Source organism: Achroia grisella, unplaced genomic scaffold (assembly GCF_030625045.1).
Source record: "Achroia grisella isolate CSIRO2021 unplaced genomic scaffold, CSIRO_AGI_Agris_v1 utg478, whole genome shotgun sequence".
NCBI classification, from domain to species: domain Eukaryota; kingdom Metazoa; phylum Arthropoda; class Insecta; order Lepidoptera; family Pyralidae; genus Achroia; species Achroia grisella.
In genome coordinates, this window is record NW_026712882.1 from 2,027,140 (window position 1) to 2,053,561 (window position 26,422).

A 26,422-nucleotide genomic window follows, 5' to 3' on the forward strand; every position below is an offset into this window, starting at 1 on the left:
ATTTAACCGCATATTTATTATTTAATCAATACATTAATATGTAAACAGTTCAAGAAACTGCTTTGAAACTCCTCGCTTAATTATTTCACTGTCGGTAACGACTGGCTTAAAATTGCATCGGAATTTGCACACTTATAAGGAGTGCTGTAATAAATTCGTTTTGATATTGGATTATGATCTTTATTGCTGTAGCATTAAGATCAAAGATGCCTGTGTTCATAGATAGTAAATATTCACCCCTTTCCATCCCGCTTTCGAGTCGGCTGAGATTAGTTGAGCGCATGAGTGTACTGGATTTAATATTTCACAAGCCAGACAGGATCCGAGCAGTGGAATTTATTGTTGCCCTGTTGCACTAACACATTCTAGTGTAGTGGAGTAATATTTAATGTCCTCCACAGCTGTATGACAAACAAACTGACATCAAGTAGGTACCGAAAACTTTTTAATTTAAATTTTACTGAGTTTTCCAAGGCGTAGAGAATTTATAAGAATTTGATGGATTTTTTTATGAAGTGAACTGTATGGATTTCTCATCAGGCAGCTGGCTTTATGAGATGTTTGACGGCTTCGTGGTTTAGCACACGGTCTTATTCCGATGGTCGCGGGTTCGATTCTTCGCACAAAACATTTGTATTAATGAGTATGATTGTTTGTATCGGTCTGGGTGTTTACAATGTATAATGTTTCGGTTAACAAGTGTGATAAGACAGTAAATTTCAGAATAGCATGGCATCTTGGCCTTCCGGAGTAGTGGTATCACGAACGTTACATGATAACATCCATAGTTCTGTTCATGTACTGATACCTATATGGACGACGGTTACCGCTTTACCATCAGGTGGACTCATTAGCCATTTTAATTACATAAAAAAAGATGGCCGGTAGATATATAATAGAACTGGCTACCCACCCCGGCTTCGCACGGGTGTACATGAATTATACATATAAAATTTCCTCTTGAATCACTCTATCTAATTAAAAAAACCGCTTCAAAATCCGTTGCGTATTTTTAAAGATTTAAGCATACATAGGGACGGACAGACAGCGACAGCGACTTTGTTTTATACTATGTAATGCGTCATCATTATCATAATGATAATGATGACGCATTAATTGTTTCTATTATAATTATAATTTTTATAATTGTTTGCACGTTCCTATGGAATTAATATAAATGCGTTATGCAATATGCATTACTAACTTCTATCCGGAATTGTACAGCCTTTTCCTTCTCTATTTCAAACGATACTTAAATTTCATGATAGTCATAAATAAAGCTTAACAAATTCAAATTCAAATTCAAAAATCATTTATTAATGTAGGACATTTTAGCCGCTTATGAACGTCAAGTTTTTACATTATATTTTTTTTCCCTACCGTCCAGTTCAGTATATAGATCCAATTGAGAAGATCTGGCAAGAAACTCAAGTTAATTACTTTTTTTTTAAATCCAGTTTATTTACAATGCATAGGTATTTATATAGGTATCTATGTCTAACATTAAATGAAAATCCCGAACATAAAAACTATTGCCATGCACGCTCGTCATTCAAGTAATCGTTTAGTGAGTAATAGGCCTTGCTCAGTAAATATGATTTAACAGATGTTTTGAATTTATTTAAGGGTAATTCCAATATATGGTATCTTATTGTAAATTTTTATACCTATTCCCATAAAAGATCTATTGACTTTTTCTAAACGATACTTGGGGACAGCAAGTTTGTCTTTAAATCTAGTATTAATATTATGAATATTGCTGTTATTTGGAAATAAGTCAAGATTTTTATGAACATATAGCATATTTGAATATATAAATTGAGAAGCAACGGTGAGAATATTTGCCTCTTTGAATTTCTCTCTTAATGAGTCACGACTCTTAATACAGTAGATCGCTCGAAAAACAAACACATTCGCATTCAATCAAATTCATTGAAGTAAACGATATATCTATCTATCTATCTATCATTCTTACTATTAGTTAAAATAGGATTTGCTTTATGCAGCCGCCAACTAGTTAGATTTGCTCAATTTCCGAGTTACATTTTTCCAATTTCTGTAACATTTCTCACTGCAGCTTCGCTCCTATTGGTCGCAGCATGATGTAATATGGACTGTACACTTACTCTAGGAATTTGCTATGCAAAATAGAAGAATTTCTAAAAATCGAATCTATAGTAAGTATTTAGAGATCACACCGAACATCCGAACTCACAAACTTCACCTCTATTATTATACTATAAGATTTATTAAATTATATGATATATTAAATCCTTACTATTATAATAAATGCGAAATATAATAACTGTCTGTTTTTCACCCCAAAATACTTTAATAAATTTAAATGAAGTTTATTATACAGATAGTTTAGACCCTGAAGAAGGACATAGGCTATTTTTAAAGTGAAAAAAGGGGTTGTAAAGGGTCGAAAGGAGAGATGAAAGGTTGTATGGAAGTATCGTCAAATGTAAATAAATATTACATTCAAAGTTTATATAAATTTTACCTTTAAAAGAGGAAAATAAAATAGGGGATGAAATGTAAATGCTCATATTATCACCCTCCACTGGTGCCCCGCCAGCGTAAACCGTTAGCGCAGGCGGGTGCACCATTTCATTATCACATAAAAAAAAAACTATCAACGTATTGTATAGTATACACCCAAGTTGGGTGAATTAACTAGAATACACTTTTAGATTAGACTTTGATTAGTAGTTTCAATCAGATGGACCTAACTTATGATGTTATAAGGATTGTAATTCAATATACGGCCCGCCACATGGTATTTATTTCGGCCACTGCAGTCTATGAGCGTTAGAAACACTTGAGGTACATGAACGTCAGTTACGACGACTTTTTTTATACTACGATGGTGGCAAACAGTCTAAAAATATTTATATCGTTATATGTGCAATTTTACTATTGCATTACTTAAATCAATGATGCGACATCCCTGCCTAGTTGGTTCATATTGTATGTCTTTGCCTTGAAATAGAGGACCTGAAAAAAAAACACGAATAGAATTTTTTGTTGTGTTATGACCTCACGTTTTCAAGATAAAACTACCGCTATCGCCATCTGCAGGGCCACAGTGTATTTATAAATTAGGATTATGTTATTAAAGAGCATTGTGTCGTAAAAGAAAATACTGCGGTTGTGCATAAAATCCAAAACCACACTGTATTTAACAATTTTATTGGTACTAAAACGTTCACTAGGTACATTAAAATCTATTTAGCGTAGTCGAAAATACACAATTAACAGTGTACACGTAGTTAGGTTTATATTATTACTATGTACTAGTTACAATCAAGTACTAGTTATTGGGTGGAATGGGGATTGTTAGTAATGTGGACTCATGACTTCATTATTAGCAATGTCAGGTTGATCTCCACGCGGTTCCCCCTGGGAAACCAACGTGGTAAATTCCTGGTGAATTTGTTACGATGGGCTAACTGACCTCACCTCATGTTCTTCTTATCATCCTCCACTGGTGCCCCGCCAGCATAAACCGTTAGCGCAGGCGGGTGCACAACACCATTATCATCCGTAAAAAAAACTAGTTTTGATTTGTATTTGATTGTAATTTAAATTCTATGCATTTGATAATAGCCTTTAAATTTCAGGATGATTTCGTTTCGAGCCTTATTTTTGTAATGGTAAACAAGGTGACAACCCACCTGATGGTAAACACTAACCTTTACCTATATATAATACAAGATGGATGGTAATTGGTGGAGTGGTAACACGGTAGTTACGTTATCATATAGGAACCGTGATACCATTCACAGTTGCCACTCTAGAGGATTAATCTGTAAATTTTCTTATACTGTAATTTCACCTTTGCCTATATACATGAACAGTATGGTGGATGGGACACGATAACGTAAGTACTGAGATACCATTGATCGTTGCCATATCAGAGGACTAAGATGTAAATTTACTGCCTAAAATAAAATGCATGCCTTAAAATACTGTAATTTCAATTAATCTCACCCTTTAACCGAAACAAATGCTATAAAATAAACTGCTTGACGACTGATGTAAGCAAGATCCACGCAGATTTTTCATAAAATCTACCTAGGTCTAAATTTGTCATAGAGAGTTTGCAGAGAGAGTTTTTTGTATATACTTTTTATACCCCTATTTGACATAGGGGTATAAAAAGTATATATTTAGATTATGATTAAAAAAAGTTTCATAGCTATTAAATAAATAAAAGTCATGTCGAATGAGGACAAATATAGGGAAATTGTATGGGTTCTGTTTTGGCAATTAGAGAGAGTTCTGTAAAGAGGCTTTACGTACTTACATACATTTTAATTATGTCGCATTACTCACCACAAAATTCAATATTAACGGGCACGTCTCTTTAGAGGGAGACCTTATAAAAATATTCTTTATAATAATTCTTATTTGAAACAAATTAAAATCGTCTGCTTTATGATTTTGTATAAACTATTTTAAAGTTGAACAGTAACGAGCTATTTGTACAGTTTTCTATTCAAACTTTTTAATAATAACAGTGCTGGCAACTCCTCAAAGATTTAAGTTCCAGATTTATGTTGGGCTAAAAAGGACTTGTATCCAGAGCCGTAAAATATTAAATAAATAAAAAAAAAATAAAAAAAATCAAGTTCCAGTAATCTAGTAGTTATCTGTGGTAAGTAGGTACTTCAATATTTAATATAGAGGAAGACCGCCACTTTTCATTAGAAAGGGCGTCAGCTTGTTGCCATTGCAGGGCGTATAAAAATATTAGATTTAATTATCCAGAAAAAAAATGAGATTATTCTTGCCTAGTCTACCGTCTCTTCTTCGACTATAACTAATAACTTTCGTGACGATATCTATATAAAATTGTCATTTTAATAACGTTTTTATTGTGACATCCAAGCTGATTGTCTACAGCGTCCTTTGTCCGTATAAAGTCTTTGTCTTTATACGTTGTCATTTCTATATGATGATATACTAATTGTCTCCATATTCTGTAATCTAACTGCCATATTTCCCTTTCCACACCTGAACACTTGTAAGCTGGTAACATTTCTCTGAGATGGTGATACCCACGCAAATTGGTAAACTAATTAAAAGTGACAGCAACACATCTAAAATTTAGTACCAAGTATTTAAATTTGATGAAATACAAAACAACTCAGTAAATTGCATATGATGTGAATAAATCACATAAGTACTATTAAATTAATTTTGACACATCATATCAACCAAAATAGATTTGGTACACAGTGTGTGATCGACACTGGCAGCACATACACGTGTTTTTATTCTATGCAAGTTCTTAAATATTTAAAACGCGTTGGCGCGAAAGTTTGACGTGGAACGAAACGTTAAAATTTTCTTATAAATTATTTTTTTTAAATCAGTAAGAAGACTAAGGACGTCGCCATTTTTTCCATCGAAGTTTCAATATTATCTTGCCTTTGATGTTTAAAATTAGGCTGTTTTATGGGAAGCGATGCGTGACACGGATAATTTAAGGGAAATTCATTAGTGTGCGACATACAGCCGTCATTCTGTTTGTGTTCATTTTTGTAGTGATTTTGTGATAATTGTGCTAATGGCAGATAGTGAGAAAGAGGGGGATTCTGAGGAAGCGACTGCAAAAGGAGAGACCGGTATGTACTTATTTAATAATTACTATTATTTATATTTATGTAATAATTACTATTTTTTTTATTTATAAACCATGCTAAGTTAATTTCTGGAAATTATAATATAAGACTTTCAACCTTTTTACATATCAGTAATGATGAACAGTGCTACGTATATTATATCACTGTGATGATATAATGACTCTTTAAGCATTGCTACTTATAAGAGCTAATTTGCCATGATTCCTCAGTTGCATGTAAGCTTCTAGGCTGCAGAAATAGATAACAGATTATAATAAAAACTATATCAAAATATATATCATAACGGACAATTGTTTTCTATAATTTATAATCTTTAATTACTACTCATGGTAATGCTAATTTTGAGAATAAATCGTTTAAATTATAATAACGACTAGTTGGTAGTAATTTTTTTTTCGTAAATACTAATATAATATATATGAGAAATCACCCAGACCGATACAAACACTCATTAATACAAATGTTTGTGCCGCGCGACCATCGGAAGTAAGTAACCGCTAGACCACCGGGGCCGTCAAACCACAATAATCTTATTATCCTTGTTACACAGTACAACACAAAGTCGCAGTCGCTGTCTGTCCGTCCCTATGTATGCTTAAATCTTTAAAACTACGCAACGGATTTTGAAGCGGATTTCTTTAATAGATAGAGTGATTCAAGAGGAAAGTTTATATGTATAATACATGTACACCCGCGGGAAGCCGGGGTGGGTAGGTAGTTATATATAAAAGTTACGTGTTACGTTGTTTATCCGCGATGGATGCCTAAACTACTGAACCGATTATAAATTTGATTTTCACATTGTGTCCAATTTGATCCAACTTGAAAGATAGGATAGGTCACATCTCAATTTATAGTCACAATATTATTTTATTCAAGAACCTTAGCCACAGCAACGCGTGGCCGGGTCTGCTAGTTGTACTATAAAATAGTATTCCGCGGGATGTAGGTACTAGTAATAAATGTTACTTCTTGTAAGTCAACAATCCTATAATACCGCCGCGCGACGCCCCGCGCCACTGGCGGGCAATAAATTTACATTTCATGGAATATTGCTCTGTCTCGCCCCGGTCGAGATAAAATCTAGTTATTTCTAAATTATATAAGAATTAGAATACATTTTATTGGTATTGACAATCTGGCGGAGGAACGTAGCTTTACTTAAGTTTGTAGCTTCGATTCTCGGACGAGTCAATTTGCGAAATGGATTTGTAAACTAAGTCACTCTATCTAATATTAGCTTTCTGCGAGTGAAAGTTCCGTAAAATTCAGACTAGCTGTTTTAAAGATTAGCAAAAACAGACAGATAGACAAAAATTAAATAAATGGATTTTTTGATGTACGATGCCCTTAATGAAAATCTGTTTATTTTCAAATTACGAACAGACTACAATTATATTTATTTGTATATTGTAAATGTAATAAATATTGACTAGTTGGGGAGAAGGGTATTATTATTAGGGAATATATTATTATTATTATTATTATTAGGAGAAGGGTATTATAAGAAGGGTATTATGTTAGCAATGTGACCTTATTCCTAACAATGTACTATATCAGGTCGACCTACAAGCGACTCCCCCTAGAAATTATGATAAATTCTTGACGAATATGTCATGATGGGCTAACTGACCTGACCACACTTCATCTTATCATCTTCCATTGATGCCCCGCCAGCGTAAACTTTTAGCGCTAATCGGTGTACCATACTATTATCATACATAAGAAATAAATATTGACTAGCTGTTACCCGTGACTTTGTTTGCGAATTTTATGCTTGGAATTAAAATGAATATTTCTAAAATAAAACTGGTTTAAATTACTCCTTAACATTAACAGATTAACTATCTGTGCGTGAAAGTTCCGTCAAAATCGCCTCCTTTCTTTATATCGTGTAAAAATCTGATAAACAATGTTCTGTAGTCATATGATAATAAAGTATATTGTATTCTATTTTATCTTGAGTATCTAAGGGATATTGTCGCATCAGTTGCATGAAATATATTATTTTAAGCTACACTCTCTTATTACAGATATTACCTTTTCACTGTTCTCTTTATATTTTATTCACGTATTAACTGCCGTATGTGCAGCATAAAGATATTCCCTTTTGCTAGAATATTGTTTAAGTTATACGTGAATCATTCTTACAATAATTATACAAATGAATATAATTGAAGTGTCTGTTTGTAATTTGAAATTAAAAGCTTTGCACTAAAAGCATCATACAAATAGTTCTTTACATTAAAAAAATATATCTAATATATTTTATAAAAAAAAGTCTCGGGTAAAAGTTAATTTGTAATAATAATATAAAAATTGTAACTTATGATTTGAATTTTAGAAATTCTCCAGTATAAATAGGTATACCTTTTTCAAGACTTAATTAACTTCAACATAATAAGTAGAAAATGAAATGATCAAAGGAATAGCGGTTCAGGAATCTCTCAAACAAAGTGAATGTAGTAGAAAATGACGATAAATTAATATTACCTAAATTGATAATAGAACTATATTGTAATAATATAATATTCTTAGAAGAAAAAGTGGGGAAACCCACGTGCAATATTGTACCTATACTGGTAATAGTACATAATATTTTACGTGGGTTTTCCCACACGACCTTATCTATATGATGCTATTTTTGTATATAATCAACGGTTGTTACCATCAGGTGGAATACTCCGATCGATCCCCGTTCAATCCAAACGGGGATCGAAATTACGACGGCCTGAGCCGAGATTCGAACCTCTAACGGTGCCCTCAGACTATACTCGTATCCGTCAGACGGGAGTTGGACTTCGGCCGCCCTATAAGTTATTCTACGGGTTTGGAGTGCCATCCGCATAAATAAGTGACTTGGAGGAAAATGTAAACGAAAAATCTCTCTTTACCACATTTGGGCCGTTGAGCGGTTTCGACTAGAGATTACTAAAGTAGTTACCCTAGCTACTGGCTAGCGAGTTGCTATTCCGTGGATTTGTGAACCTTGAAAATTCACCGCTCGCTCTTCAAGAGTACTAGAGCCACTTGTGCCTGAAAAGAGGCTTAGAAAAGAAAATAAAACCATTAAAGTAATGATTCGCGGAACCAGGATATTCATTACTTCAATATTTCAGAACGAAAATCAGATTATTAACGTTCAAGGCAAAAGCTGCTTTAAGGACACAGTGACATAATTCATTTTGCTTATGTCTTCAAGCCCTCAAATAACACCATTTAATTATATCACTAAATGTCATACATAAAATGAGAGCTACGAATAAATACCTTTGTCTCAAGACTGAGAGTCTACGTAACCGCTCAATAGCCGTTGGCAATTCCCGACTGGGCGCTTTGAACTGTATAATTTGTAAATAAACACAACTTCAAAGGACGTTGACAAAACAGTTTCCCGTCTACTTCCATATAATACTCTTCTTAAAATGGCCGCTTGTAATTTGATTTTCGCGCGCTTTTTTTATGTTAGTTCACTGATAGACTTGCTTATCACCACGGACATCACAAAATCCATTACACCGTGTATATGAAGTGCAATAGAATAGAATGAAACCAGAAAAACACAGAACAAATTAGAAGAGGAATCAATTTTATTCAAATAATAGTAATAGCCCTGGCCAATCAAATCGGGCCATTTAGCCTCAAGCTAAGCAGAGTTTGTGTTATGGGCACTAGACAACAAAATATATATTTTTTGTAAATGTAAAAATGTAAAACCTTTCGAGGAATCGAACCTGCGACCACAGTAATGTCGCACGACGGCAGTAAGGCAGTGTGATAAACTGGTAAAGCACCGAAGCCGTCTTCATCATTACATACTATAAAACAAAGTCGCTGTCGCTGTCTGTCCGTCCCTATGTATGCTTAAATCTTTAAAACTACGCATGGGATTTTGAAGCGGTTTTTTTTAATAGTTAGAGTGATTCAAGAGAAAGGTTTATATATACGATTTTTTTTATTGGATTGTTTGGGCTATTGTCAGATGTGTAGCACCTGTGGCACTGCGACCTACATAGATCTATTGTGCTCGCCCTTTTCAGAGTTCGCTACCTAGACCCGTCAGGGACAAGAATTGAAGGATATACTTAGGAGCGATCGTTTTTATCTCCTCGGGAAAGAGTGTAAACTTTCCAAAGGAGATATTTCGTTTATGCATGAGTGGGCTACAACCACATAGGATGTGAAGCGGCGTTTCCTCTTCAGTTTGGCAGAATCTGCAGATACTTGTCGTGCATAGGCATATATACGATACATGTACATCAGTGCGAAGCCAGGGCGAGTAGCTAGTAAACAATAAAATACACATAATGTAGTGTGTTTTTTATCATATTCCCGCCTCATTAGAAATGCAGATTCAGGCGAGGAATACAGGCAAGAAAATATACTGGTTTTCTTATAATCCCAGTTTACAATCACACACATATGTGTATTTGTGTATGTTAAACCGTAGTGTGTATTATTATCAATAAATATACTATTGGTTACGAATTTCGTAAGCCTACTATCACCAAGTTTGACAATCGTTTTCCTGTAGAAGTTAATTTCGAGTATGTGGTTATATAAATTTATTTTCTGATATAGTCTGCTATTGCAACAATTTATATTACATCATTGTTATATGCCTTCATTTCTTGATTTCCATCGTATGTACCAATGTATGTGTGCTTTGTTCCATTAATTTCTTACTTCTTGTGAATGTAAACGTATGGTTACGTGTATTCTTTGTTACTGGTAATAGGAATCTTTGTATATCTTATTCGCACACACACAGTAGAAGCGAGAGTTTGTGTGTGTGTGTGTGAATGAGTATGTGTGTGTGCGTGAGTGTTTATACTTTTTTATTACAGTAAGTGTATTCAACAAAAGCCTTAGTTCCGAGACAATATTATACAGTTTTAATTTATGCATGAATTTAATAAATCGCTACAATGTTAATTAAAACGGTTTACTAGATAAGCTTCTTAGCGAGAAAAATCCTGATTGATGTGTACTATGCAATTTTATTTGAGTAGCTTGTTAGCGAAGGATGTAATCCGTACCAATTTGTTTTGTAGCTCATCATTTTGTATAAAATCTTCATAAATTACACCGATTTGTTTATGCAGGTCAAATAAATTCTGTGTTGAAATTAATTTTTAATGTATATTTATATACACCGATATATCTAAAACTATCTGATGACATTAGATAATTTAAATTGAAAATACCTTGAAAATTTTTCTATAGAAAAGAATTATTGTACTGTATATGAATTTCTGGATGACGAAAATAAAGTTATTTATGTAGTCTTTCAATAATAGTAGTAGTTAGATCACACATAAGCTTAACACATACAGCTCACAAAATTTCATGAGAATCGGTCAAGCCGTTTCGGAGGAGTATGGTAACGAAAACTGTGACACGAGAATTTTATATATAAGATTCTCATGAAATTTTATGAGCGTATTGAGTAGGTCTGAGAATCGGCCAACATCTATTTTTTATCCCCCTAAAGGGGTGAAAGTTTGTATGAAACTTTGTCAATTTTAAACCGATCGGGCTGAGACTTTGCATGCATAAAGCTGACGTAGGCATCCCCTAAGAAAGGATTTTGATAAATTCCACCCCTAAGGGGATAAATTAACGCGAGCGAATCCGCGGGCAAAAGCTAGTCTATTAATAAAACTTCTTATATCTTGTAGCAAAGAACTACCTTGAAATCATATATAAACATTAATTCGCTTCGAATGAATAATCTATCATATACTTACGAACGAAATGTAGTTCTAAGTTCCTTTGATCTTCTATAACTGGCTCTTTTATATCAAATACTAGTATAACTAGCTCTTCATGTTAAATAGCCTAAACATAAATCATGCTATCATTACATAGTATAAAACAAAGACGCGGTCTCTGTCTGTCCGTCCCTATGTATGCTTAAATCTTTAAAACTACGCAACGGATTTTGAAGCGGTTTATTTTTAATAGATAGAGTGATTCAAGAGGAAGTTTTATATCTACAGGGTGTCCGGTGGCAGAATTAGGATTTAAAATGTATATAACAAAAAAACTACGAAAGATATACATTTATATTTTTAATCATTATAAAGAAGATAAATGCGGATGTAGTGCCGAAGAAGTGGCAAAGCCGGGGCGAGTAGCTAGTGATCTATAAAATGTAAAATGGAAGTAGTAGTAGTTAAAGATAATACATAATTAATGCACCCGCTTCAATTGTTTGTTCATAACTATCTTTATATACATACTGATAGAGCTCATTGTACCATGGGAATTAAATATACCATAAAGACCATGCAATGGCTAATTTCTGGCTAATTTCTATAAGGCCCCTTAAACTTGTATAGTCTTGGAAACTATACAAAGTTCTTGGCCCGTCTAGAACATTCAGTTCTAAACTAGAAAATATATCTGAACCTGCATTAACAAGCCTCTAACAGATCTAGCTAGGCAGGAAAACACGAGCGCTAAAATATGTATAGATATACTAGCTGTCCCGGCAAACGTTGTTTTGCCATATAAATTAATAACGCTATAAAAAATAGTGGTTGATGATAGAAGGGTGAAAATTTAGGATTGTATGTATTTCTGTATGTTGTATCATAAAAAAATAGAAACTAAAAATTTTGTCTAAAAAATAAAAAATAAATTTAGGGGTGGACTACCCCTAACATTTAGGGTGATGAAAAATAGATGTTGGCCGATTCTCAGACTTACTCAATACGCTCACAAAATTTCATGAGAATCGGTCTATGCCGTTTCGGAGGAGTATGGGAACGAAAAGTGTGATACGAGAATTTTATATATAAGATATTCTTATATTTTTGCCTACTTTTGATATTACTGTCCATTCGTGGAACCCTGAACTTGTCTCTCATGACCGTGAACAAAACAAACCTATTGTTACACCGTATATACCTGTATAATACAGGAAGTATATATATATATATATATATATATATATACTAATCCATATATGTCATAACTCAATTCATTGTACTTGTATCATGATTGAGACAATAATAGTAACATATTACTATAACTATACAATGATGGTTACCTTAACTGTATTTTTTTATGTAATTTGACTGACAAACATACTGACGGACATCTGATGGTTTTTATTTGGTGGCCTTGGTGGTCTAGCGGTTTACACAACTTTATTTCTGATGGTCGCAGGTTCGATTCGTGAGTGGTTGTTTATATCGGTCTAGGTGTTTTCTATGTATATTTTGTATGTATTTACAAAATAAAAAGAATGTCTGGAATGGCAAAACGTGACTATCACGTATATATGAGCCCATTTTTTTTTATTGGGTTGTTTGGGCTATTGTCAGATGTGTAGCACCTGTAGCACTGCGACCTACATAGATCTATTGTGCTCGCCCTTTTCAAAGTTCGCTACCTAGACCTGTCAGAGACAAGAATTGAAGGATATTCTTAGAAGCGATCGTTTTTATCTCCTCGGGAAAGAGTGTAAACTTTCCAAAGGAGATATTTCGTTTATGCATGAGTGGGCTACAACCACATAGGATGTGAAGCGGCGTTTCCTCTTCAGTTTGGCAGAATCTGCAGATACTTGTCGTGCATAGGCATATATACGATACATGTACATCAGTGCGAAGCCGGGGCGAGTAGCTAGTAAACAATAAAATACACATAATGTAGTGTGTTTTTTATCATATTCCCGCCTCATTAGAAATGCAGATTCAGGCGAGGAATACAGGCAAGAAAATTTAGTGGATTTCTTATAATCCCAGTTTACAATCACACACATATGTGTATTTGTGTATGTTAAACCGTAGTGTGTATTATTATCAATAAATATACTATTGGTTACGAATTTCGTAAGCCTACTATCACCAAGTTTGACAATCGTTTTCCTGTAGAAGTTAATTCCGAGTATGTAGTTATATAAATTTATTTTCTGATATAGTCTGCTATTGCAACAATTTATATTACATCATTGTTATATGCCTTTATTTCTAGATTTCCTTCGCATGCACCAATGTATGTGTGCTTTGTTCCATTAATTTCTTACTTCTTGTGAATATAAAGGTAGGGTTACGTGTATTCTTTGTTACTGGTAATAGGAATCTTTGTATATGTTATTCGCACACACACAGAAGAAGCGGGAGTTTGTGTGTGTGTGTAAATGAGTATGTGTGTATGCGTGAGTGTTTATACTTTTTTATTACAGCAAGTGTATTCAACAAAAGCCTTAGTTCTGAGATAATATTATACAGTTTTAATTTATGCATGAATTTAATAAATCGCTACAATGTTAATTAAAACGGTTTACTAGATAAGCTTCTTAGCGAGAAAAATCCTGATTGATGTGTACTATGCAATTTTATTTGAGTAGCTTGTTAGCGGAGGATGTACATAATCCGTACCAATTTGTTTTGTAGCTCATCATTTTGTATAAAATCTTCATAAATTACATCGATTTGTTTATGCAGGTCAAATTAATTCTTTGTTGAAATTAATTTTTAATGTATATTTATATATGCCGATATATCTATTTAGTTTTCTCCTGCTCATGACATTTAACCTACCTGTTCGATGTTTCAATCCGTTTCCCTAAGGTTGCCTTGAAAAGATTGCTTTTAGCAATAAGGCCGCCTTATTGTAACGATACATGTGTCTTTTGTTATATTGTTTGTGCTTCTTCTTTACTGTACGTTGCAAATAAAGTATATTCTATCTTCTATCTATCTATCTATCTATTTGAGCCTAAATAAATTAGTGCTGGTTGGTAGTTTGTATTCACACGTTTCGACTTGTAAAATGTGAACTTACAAGGATTGTTTAAAAGAGCAACACACGAGTTTCTTGCTTATTCTTCTTGTGATGAGACAGCTTTCCGAAAAGCGGTAGATTTCAAAACATGTTGACTATTCAAAAGTGTTTAAATTAAGTTTATTTGAATAAATGATTTTCTATTCTTTCTATTCTATTCTATTCTAAAACTCTCTAATGACATTAGACAATTTAAATTGATCTTGAAAAATGTTCTATAGAAAATGTAATGTATGTACCTATAATGAATTTCTGGATGCCGAAAGTATATTATTTATGTAATCTTTCAATAATGTAGTTAGATCACATATAAGCTTAATCATGCCAGAATACAGTAAAACTTGTTATGTTACGTTTACATTCAGCCGCTTCCCCTGCCACTCGCGCTGCCGGAAATATTGTCAAATATATGCCGGAAATATGCAAAGGATTTTGATAAATTCTAAAGGAATAAATTAACGGGAACGAAGCCGCGGGCAAAAGCTAGTCTATTAATAAAACTTCTTATATCTTGTAGCAAAGAACTACCATCAAATCATATATAAACATTAATTCGCTTCGAATGAATAATCTATCATATACTTACGAACGAAATGTAGTTCCAAGTTCCTTTGATCTTCTATAACTGGCTCTTTTATATCAAATACTAGTATAACTAGCTCTTCATGTTAAATAGCCTAAACATAAATCATGCTATCATTACATAGTATAAAACAAAGACGCGGTCTTTGTCTGTCCGTCCCTATGTATGCTTAAATCTTTAAAACTACGCAACGGATTTTGAAGCGGTTTATTTTTAATAGATAGAGTGATTCAAGAGGAAGTTTTATATCTACAGGGTGTCCGGTGGCAGAATTAGGATTTAAAATGTATATAACAAAAAAACTACGAAAGATATACATTTATATTTTTAATCATTATAAAGAAGATAAATGCGGATGAAGTGCCGAAGAAGTGGCGAAGCCGGGGCGAGTAGCTAGTGATCTATAAATTGTAAAATGGAAGTAGTAGTAGTTAAAGATAATACATAATTAATGCACCCGCTTCAATTGTTTGTTCATAACTATCTTTATATACATACTGATAGAGCTCATTGTACCTTGGGAATTAAATATACCATAAAGACCATGCAATGGCTATGTGGCTAATTTCTATAAGGCCCCTTAAACTTGTATAGTCTTGGAAACTATATAATCCTCTTACAACAATACAAAGTTCTTGGCCTGTCTAGAATATTCAGTTCTAAACTAGAAAATATATCTGAACCTGCATTAACAAGCCTCTAACAGATCTAGCTAGGCAGGAAAACACGAGCGCTAAAATATGTATAGATATACTAGCTGTCCCGGCAAACGTTGTTTTGCCATATAAATTAATAACGCTATAAAAAATAGTGGTTGATGATAGAAGGGTGAAAATTTAGGATTGTATGTATTTTTGTATGTTGTATCATAAAAAATAGAAACTAAAAATTTTGTCTAAAAAATAAAAAATAAATTTAGGGGTGGACTACCCCTAACATTTAGGGTGATGAAAAATAGATGTTGGCCGATTCTCAGACCTACTCAATACGCTCACAAAATTTCATGAGAATCGGTCAAGCCGTTTCGGAGGAGTATGGGAACGAAAACTGTGATACGAGAATTTTATATATAAGATATTCTTATATTTTTGCCTACTTTTGATATTACTGTCCATTCGTGGAACCCTGAACTTGTCTCTGACTGACCGTGAACAAAACAAAGCTATTGTTACACCGTATATACCTGTATAATACAGGAAGTATATATATATACTAATCCATATATGTCATAACTCAATTCATTGTACTTGTATCATGATTGAGACAATAATAGTAACATATTACTATAACTATACAATGATGGTTACCTTAACTGTATTTTTTTATGTAATTTGACTGACAAACATACTGACGACCCTTCTGATGGTTTTTATTTGGTGGCCTTGATGGTCTAGCGGTTTAACACAACTTTATTTCTGATGGTCGCAGGTTCGATTCGTGAGTGGTTGTTTATATCGGTCTAGGTGTTTTCTATGTATATTTTGTATGTATTTACAAAATAAAAAGAATGTCTGGAATGGCAAAACGTGACTATCACGTATATATGAGCCCATTTTTCTTTATTGGGTTGTTTGGGCTATTGTCAGATGTGTAGCACCTGTAGCACTGCGACCTACATAGATCTATTGTGCTCGTCCTTTTCAAAGTTCGCTACCTAGACCCGTCAGGGACAAGAATTGAAGGATATTCTTAGGAGCGATCGTTTTTATCTCCTCGGGAAAGAGTGTAAACTTTCCAAAGGAGATATTTCATTTATGCATGAGTGGGCTACAACCACATAGGATGTGAAGCGGCGTTTCCTCTTCAGTTTGGCAGAATCTGCAGATACTTGTCGTGCATAGGCCTAGTTTAGCCGATTACAATATGAGCCCATTACAATAGCCCAAATCCTTCAAGGTTTTTGGCTATTATAAGGGGCTAAGACCTGCAACACTGCGACCTACATAGATCTATTGTTCCCGCCCTTTTTCAAAATTCGCTACCGAGACCCGTCAGGGATAAGAATTGAAGGATATTCTTAGGAGCGATGGTTTTTATCTCCTCAGGAAGAGTACTTTCTATGCTCTTTACATAAGCAGAGTCCAAAAATATAAAATAAAGTCTTATTGATATATACGTGTTTATATAAACATCACGTGGGAAGTATAATAGAGTGTTAATATATCAAAACAATTGGCACGGGTTGGTGGCCAGAATTAAATTAATCCGGCAAACTTTTGTGTGTCTCCTTTACACCAAGGTCGGTACATATTCTAATAATTTTGATGACATTCAAAACAACTCGGAGAGTAACAAAACTTTTTTTTATTTACAACTAAGAACCCACGTCTTCTCGTGGAATTTGGTAACAATAGGTTATAATTTTTTGTGGAATGGAATTATTTACTCCCATGCACTTAAAGTATAAGTAGGGTATTAGTGAAGGGCCATAAGATGGAGATAAAGTTATTTAAACTACCTTATTAAATTTGTACCTCGCCCTTCTGAATAGAAGAAAGACGAACTCTTAGCATTCCATGGATACACCGTGCCGTTGTCAAGTCTATCGTGTGGCAGAGAGGGAAACTTCGAGCAATTCCTGGGACTCGAGACCCGAGTGTAGGTTTAAGGAGCCCCTTGCTGACGTTTGGGAATATGTACTCATGTATGTATTTCGAAATTACTTTTCATGTTTTCTTCAACAATTCATTCAGCGACATCTAGTCCCAAGTTAACCATAGCTTGTGTTATGGGTACTAGGCAACTGATATAAATACATAGATTTATTTTTTTGGTAAATACATACATAATATAAGTAAAAAATACTCAGACCTATACAAACAATCGTATTATGAATACAAATGGCAGAAATCGAACCGAAGACAATCGGAAGTAATGCTATGTATTAAATTTAGTTAGAACACCGAGGTCGTCATCATGATTACATAACATAAAACAAAGTCGCTGTCGCTTTCCGTATCTCTATGTATGCTTAAATCTTTAAAACTACGCAACGTATTTTGAAACGGTTTTTTTTTATAGATAGAGTGATTCAAGAGATTGTATAATACATGTACACCCGTGTGGGGTGGCTAGTAAATAATATAATAACAAATATATAATACTAATGTAACTTCCGAAGTATTTATTTACACTGCGGAACAAATCACTCGTCGTGACGATTTTACCAGGAATTAAGCATGGTAGTTTAAATGGAGACCGCTTGGAGGCAGAACTAACAGTGTCAACAAACGAATAGTTACAAATCCCCTTTACTCATGAGTAAGGAAATTTCTACTTGAACTGAGAGTAAACAATAGAGAGATGCAAATTTATCAGAGTATGCAATGAACATAAGTGTCGTTGCAAATTGGGGCACAATTGGAACTTGTTATCCAATTTATCCATTTGTAATATACATAGGGTTGTCTTCTTCCCGACATTAAACCTATCGAAAAACGGAGATTAACTGAATAAGTACGTCTTTATATTTTCGAAAAAGGGAGTATCGATTTAAAGTTTGAAATTGTTTCAGTTTCTGTCAATGTGGAAATGAAAATTTGGAAAAAAATTTTGATTGCGTATCTTTTTTATCTTATTTAATCTGTTTTACGACTCTGGATAAGAGTCATTTTGAGCCCAAGTTTAACAGGTAATTAAACTTGAAATTTTACAGTAAAAATTACATAAATCAACAAACGCCAATTACAACTGTTTCTTGTGTTATTACGTATCTTTAATAATAATAATAATCTCCGGACAATTCACACAGCGCCATCTAGACCCAAGTTAAGCTAGCTAAAGATTGTGTTATGGGTACTAGATAAATGATACATATACATAGATATCTTTTTTGGAAATACATTTCTATGTATCCATAGAAAACACTCAGACCGATATAAACAATCCAACTCATGAATACAAATGTTTGTGTCGTGCGAGGAATCGAACCCGCGATCATCGGTCGTAAAGCGGTGTGCTAGACCGCTAGGACCACCGAGGTCGTCTTTATTGTTAGCATTACCCACGTTACATAACAACTTTCTATAGGTAAAGAAATTGAAATCAGCAAAGTACAATAAACTGCTGAGCTGGGGTATTGCTCGTAAGGGTTACGACTGCGGTCCTCCGTACCAAACTATATATTCATCCCCTATTATACTCTTTGTGTTCATCGTCCTGCACGAAGGTTGACTTGAACAAAGCGATCGATTGTGTCATTAAACTCACTAAGTTCTAGTATAAATATACTTAGGTTGCCATTGATAAAAAAGATCTTATCATCATTACATAAAACAAAGTCGCTAAAACTACGCAACGGATTTTGATGCGGTTTTTTTAATAGATAGAGTGATTCAAGAAGAAGCTTTATATGTATAATACATACACACCCGGGCAAAGCCGGGGCGAGTAGTTAGTTATTAATATTATAAATGTGAAAGTTTGTAAGTAAGGATGCTTTTTACTCTTTCACGCAAAAACTACTGAACGGATTTTTATGAAACTTTACAGTAATATAGTTTATGCATCAGAATAACACATATACTGTATTTTATATTGAAATTTAACGCGAGTGAAACCGCGGGTACAGCTAGTAAGCTGAATTGATTTGAAAATACTTTATTTTACATATTTTCAAATCAGTTCATCGTCGTAATGGATGGCTGAACCATCATACTCGTGAACGAGTGCTGATTGTAGGAACTGGTCTACTCTAATCACTACGACTGATTTAATCTTATTGTGTATTTTATATTTTGACTCTAATCAATTAGTGCTAGTTGGTAGTTTGTATTCACACATTTCAACTTAAGAATGTAATATTACAACAATTAACAAAAGAGCAACACGCAAGTTTCTTTCTCGTTCTTCTTGTGATGAGACAGCTTTCTGAATGAGCGGTAGATTAAATAAAAATAATAGTGACTATTGCAACGTGCTGAAATTTGTTTATTTTAATAAATGATTTTCTATTCTGTTCTGTTCTAGTCTAATTATTGTCATACCTTTTCTCTTGGTACAATTTTAGATACATCTAATAAAAAGAATCGACCATGTAGCTTGATCATCAAATCTGACATCCGATAAAATGTCACAACAGACACCGTAAAATTGTAATCCGCGATGTGACATCACTTGTGACAAGAATAACATCACTCCAAGTTCAGGCACGGTGACATTTGGCAGGAGGCCAAGCTTGATCGGTTCAAAAATGGCAAGCAGCTGCCGGGTTCACGGTATCTGGCGACTTTGTTTCTTCATTTTTTCACTACTATTTTTAATAATGTTCATATTTAAGGACAATTCACACAGCGCTGTCTACTCCTTAAGCTGAATAGCTTGAGACTAGAGGGCGCTTTGTAAATTGTCCAGGGTTATTACTATTAATCTGTACATATAAAAAAAATTGTAGTGTCTGTTTGTAATATTGAAATAACCGTTTTTTACTACATGCATATGAATATAAATACGGTACATATACACCAAAATAACATTTTTTACAATTTTTGTCGTATGTCTGTCTGTTTGTTCCGTCTAATCTCTGAAATGGCTGGAGCGATTCTAACGGGACTTTTTTTGGCAGGTAGCTGATGTGTACTTATATTTTAGAAAAATTCCTTTCTTAGAAAATAAAGTTGAATTCCACGCGGACGAAGTCAGTACAACTAGTACTAAAATATTTAATAATAATAATAATAAATTTAATTTATTTTGGCAAATATAGCGTAGGACACCTCGCAGCTGGGTGGAGCGACGACATACCTAGAAATGCAGGTAATAACTGGAAGAGAAGGGCTGAAGATCGAACCCAGTGGCGTGCCTTTTAAAGAGGCCCATGTCCAGCAGTGGACTGCAGTACCCTGATGATGATGATAGATATTTTTTCTTATTATTTCTCAGTAAATTTATACATTTTTCAAATATATAAAGTTTCCAAGTAACACATTTTACGAATTTTCTTGCTCGTTATATCGTTGAATATCGAGACGAAAAGTATAATGTATTTTTTTTAATATTTAAGAAATTTCGAACTTTAGTAAAAGATATTTATTATTCCTTTTGAAGCTTCCTTAAATTACAAGAAATAAATCCCCTACGTTAGCTGTTCGTTTCCCAAAAACTCGACAGAAATTCAATTCACACACGTAATACTAGTGGCATTAGGAATTTCTCACAGTACTCACGGTTCAAAGGGAAACAAATTGGTAAATTTGTGATGTATCTTAGAGGTATATCACATTATCAAAAATTCTAAAAATGAAAACAAAAAAGGACTCATTTATTCACATTAGTAAATGACCCTGGATGATATATCCTTTATGTGTGTTTGTTTGGCAAAAATTTAACTCATATTTCTTTCTTTAAAAAAAAATTGTTGATTTTTATATCTTTGAGATATATCACATCAAAAGTTCTAAAAATCAAAACAAATAAAAGTCATATCGTCCAAGGTCATAAAGTAATAATTGTTTCACAAATTTAGATTTATTTTTTCACCTTTCTTACGCTTATGTATCAACAACATATTCTGACAAAATCTTTTATCCCGATTCCTTCAGAAGTCATTTCGTGAATCCTTGACACACAAACAGATAAAACGTAACAGTTTTCGCCTCATGAATTTACGAGTTTTTTACATATAAAGATTAAGTTAGATATTTTTTGTGTTTTTATTAATTAATTTGTTTGTTTGTGAGTGCATTCAGTCAAAAGCTAAGGTAATCTTTTACTGTAGGTACTAGACAATTTTGGTAGATATGTCTTAATATGTTTTTTTAATGCATGATAATGGAATGGTGCACTCGCCTCCTCTAACGGTATACGATGGCGGGTCACTAGTGGAGGGTTATACGATGAGTACGAGGTCAGGTCGGTTGGTCATCGTCAGGTTATCAAGGTGAAACAAATGGAGATCAACCTAGCTTGATACGTTGCTAGTGACATAGTATTGGATGACATTAATCAACTTATACTATATCACTACACTATATCACACAATCCTTTCCCCCGACATGTCTATATTATATATAGACAGACAAAATAGTCAGAGTTTAAATTTCATGAACACATACGTTTATTGGCTAGGCAAAATGCGAACATCAGAAGACAAAACTGTACATTTTCTCATATAGTAGCATAGGAGACAAACGAGCTTGCGGCTCATCTGATGTAAGTGATTACCGGTGATTATAATGAGCATGACATCTCCTCTGAAGTGGCAAACGTAATGCCATAGTGCTGTTCTTGTATATATAGGTGTATAGTTACCACTTACCACCAGCTTCATTCTAATTAGATAAAAAAGGTATAAAATGTTATACAATAATAATATCTTGTATTGTATTCAAACATAATAATATATATTCCACTAGAAAATTACACAATCTCTTATTCATGTTATAGCGCGCAGTTAGGGCCGACTATAACTGTAATTGACCTCGACGAGGTCGGCCACTGGGGTTGGGGTCAGTGTTACCAGAATGGGGGTTTTCCTGCAAATCTGGGAGAATTTTTTGGCAATAGGAGAGAATTTGTCTGACAAGAGACAGAATGCCAGATATTCTGAAAGTTTGACCTCTTTTTTGTCTCTTTGGGGGTTATCCTACAAATTTGGGAGAATTTTGTGGCAATAAGAGGATATTTGGCTATAAAAATTTAAGTTGGGGGAGTTAGTTAAGTTGTATAGAGGTTTTAACGTACTTGTAGGTCTGAAAACAACAAGAAACGTTAAATGAAAAGCAGACATAACAGAGGTCATAACTTACACAATGCCAGATACCCTTATCTGGCATTGTGTAAGTTAATGTCCCAATTTTGTAGGCTTACCCCCTGGTAAGCCTACAAAATTGGGAGAATTTTTTGGCAATAAGAGAAAACTGGGCTGTATAATTTAAGTTGGGGTAGTTGTATAGAAGTTTTAACGAACTTGTAGGCAGAAGGAAATGTTAAATGAAAGCAGCCAAAATAAAGGTCATCACCTTAACAAAGCCACCCAAGAGATCTACAAAAAGAAGTCCAGTTTCGCGAAACAATCAAAGTAGTAAATCAAAAGTAAACTAGGACAATCGGTTAAATAAAAACGTAGTTACTATATAGTTCTTCAGTGGGAGTAGTTTATTACATAATTCAAAACCTATATTTCAGGGGGATTTCAGACCGAATTTTTGGGATTTACTAGATAGTCATCTGGCAACACTTTGTGGGATACAGATAACATTTATATTACGTTTAGTTTTATGAATCATTTGGAACATCGGTTACATATTTGTATAGTAATATGTAAATGAATACAAATGTACTATATTATAAATGTAGGTTATATAGTAGGTATATTGCGCTATGATGGTACCCACGACTATTGGAAGCAAGGCCGAGTATTAATCCACTAGATCACAGAGGTCGCTATTATTTTCTTACATACTTTTAATTCTATGTTTAATACACGATTCTTATGAGTTGGTTATATTTGACGTTGATGATGACTTTGGCTATTTAACGGTTTGTATTCACACAAAAACTTATTCTTGTAAATATTTTAGTATTTTTTAATCAGCAGACTATATTTTAAATTATTTTAAATGCGCCTGCGCATTTAAAGGTATTTATTTAAAAGTGAAAGACGGTTATTTCAATATTACAAACAGACCCTCCAATTTTATTTATATGTATAGATAACAGTCACATAACAATATGAACAGTTGAGTATTTTGAAATTATAACACATTAATGTATTTAAATGAGTACTAATTACATTGTAATTCTATTCTTGATTAGCTATTTATGATAGCAAATTATTCTTATAATAATATCCTAACCGAAGTCACAATCCTGAGCTAGTATTTCCATGGACATGTCTGCATCACTATGAAGTTATTGGATCGTAACGGAGAATTACTTCAGAAAGAGTCACATAACAATCTGAACAGTTGAGTGTTTCCTTGTTAATGCAAGTGTGAAATTGTTTTATGATACGAATGTCGCTCGCTAGATTTGAATATGCTCAGCGATAGTCAATTGTCTGGATAATGGTCGTGGAAATGTACAGTAGGATACAGGGATGTCAACCTTAAAATTAAAAAGAATATAATATCTCGTGATATTAGTTATATACCTTACTAGCTACTCGCCCCGGCTACGCCTGGGTGTACATGTATTATACATATAAACCTTCCTCTTGAATCACTCTATCTATTAAAAAAACTGCTTTAAAATCCGTTGCGTAGTATTAAAGATTTAAGCATACATAGGGACGGACAGACAACGACCGTGACTTTATTTTATACTATGTAATGATGATTTTATACCTGGTGTTTCAGACTATAGAATATGGTATAGACTACGGCAACCGTTTTATCATCAGTTTGTTGGTAATGATAAAAATCACTTTTTCTGGTTTGCGCTTATTATATTCAAATCACTTGTATTTAATTGAGCAACGTATGATAGACAAAAATCGTGGAAACCACGAAGAAAGATGAATGGTGTGGTCAATGGTGATCAATGGTGCCACCCTATAGCACTTCTGTATTACTATTATCATAGCCTTAAAATACAAAATAATTATTTGTTGATTGTATTTGTTGCAAACTTTTTGCACAATTTTATATATTTATTTATTTTTGTATAAATTTTGAATGTCTCTTTTTTCACAGTTTTAGCATTGTCATTACATATATTGTGAAATTTTTTTTCACATTAATTATATATTTTAACATTAATGTTATAAGTATTTGCATTTTTTTTTCATTGCTTAATTAATCTTCTATATACAGTTCACTCATCTTTCGCCTATGATTTTTATATTGATGGTACTGGAATACATAGTGCATTCTCTTAGGCTAACGGTATACGCTGGAAGGGCACCAGTAGAGGATGAAATTAATCATTTAGCCCATCGTGGCAAAATCACTAGAAATTAACCACAATAGTGCTAGCAACTGAGGCACTGGTACTCATTACTAAAAATACCCTTCTCTGTTATCTATATATGTATATTATGTATGTATTTAAAAAACAAAAGTATTTAAGCATTCAGTTGTTTACTACCATAGTACATTGCTTTACTTATTTTGGGAGTTGATGACGCTGTGTAAAGATATATATATATATATATATATAATAGCTGACCCCGTAAACATTGTTTTGCCGTATAAATTAAAATCGCTATTAAAAAATTGGGGTTCATGCTAGAAGGGTAAAAATTTAGGTTTGTATGTATTTTTCAATCCTAAATAATAATAAAATGAAAATAAAATATTATGTCGAAAAAATAAAACAAGTATATTAAGAGGTCGATATCCCTTACCACTTAGGGGTATAAAAAATAGATAGTAGCTGATTCTCAGACTTACTGAATATGCATATAAAATTTCATAAAAATCGATCAAGCCGTTTGGGAGGAGTATGGTAACTAATATTGTAACATGAGAATCTTATATAAAAGATTATTAATTTTATTTGTTTCTCTGTTGTATTTAAATTCTCTATTTTTTTGGATGATGATATTACCTACTTCAGCCGTGATTTGATACGGCAAAAGTTTTAATTGTTTAAAGTGTTCCTCTGCAGGGGATGCTAAATTACAACTATATAAATACGTATATATTACATTAATATATATAGCTGTATAAAGATATGGTTTCTCTTGTACTGTACGAAGATCCTCATACAATAGGCAACCCTAATTGGTTATAACTGGTGAAGGGTCGCAACGGAGGTCATTGCCAATATTCCTTCTTCACATGTAAGTGAGGCGTTTGCAGCATTGAAATGTACTGGTGATTTTTAGATTATATATTTGTAATGACAAATATACTGACACCACTAGGCTTCTATTAAATTAATAATTTTCTAATAAAAAGTATATTTATTGGCCTTTGGCCTCATCACTTGTTCAAATATGAAGAAGTTTAAACGTAGACTAGGCTGTACGGTCTAAGGATCTTTGCCTGTTCCATCACTGAAAAGGAGATGGACGAAAATGGGAAAAAAAATGTAAAAATGTCAAATCGATTCGCTTGCTAATGACTGATTTAATAAATTGTTACATTAATTATTATTTGTTATTTTTAATTCTGATATTATATACACCGTCATATATTCAATCTTTCAATACTATTCACTCCTTCTGTTATCAACACGCCAGCCAAACCACAAGGCCGTTGCTTCCTAAATGCCACAACAGAATAAAAATGGAAATCATCACGCAAAATAAAGTAACGAGAGACTTGCCATGTCCCGTCTTCGGTACTATATACCAGCTTAAGCTGTGAAAAAGAGATAATAATAACCCTGGACAATTAACACAGCGCCATCTAGTCCTACTGTAAGCAGAGCTTGTGTTATGGGTACTAAGACAACTAATATTTTTTTGTAAATACATATATAAAACACCCAGACCGATACA

At 33.4% G+C, this 26,422-nt stretch overlaps 1 protein-coding gene across 1 annotated transcript in view; it reads left to right on the forward strand.

The window, feature by feature from the left end:
- Positions 1–5,270: 5,270 nt before the first annotated feature.
- Positions 5,271–26,422, forward strand: part of LOC131845691 (adenylate cyclase type 2-like) — a 236,005-nt gene continuing 214,853 nt past the window's right edge. Inside the window, exon 1 of the mRNA XM_059194784.1 lies at positions 5,271–5,636. Within this exon, the coding sequence (XP_059050767.1) occupies positions 5,579–5,636 (58 nt within the window). The 5' untranslated portion in view covers positions 5,271–5,578. The remainder of the gene's footprint in view (positions 5,637–26,422) is intronic.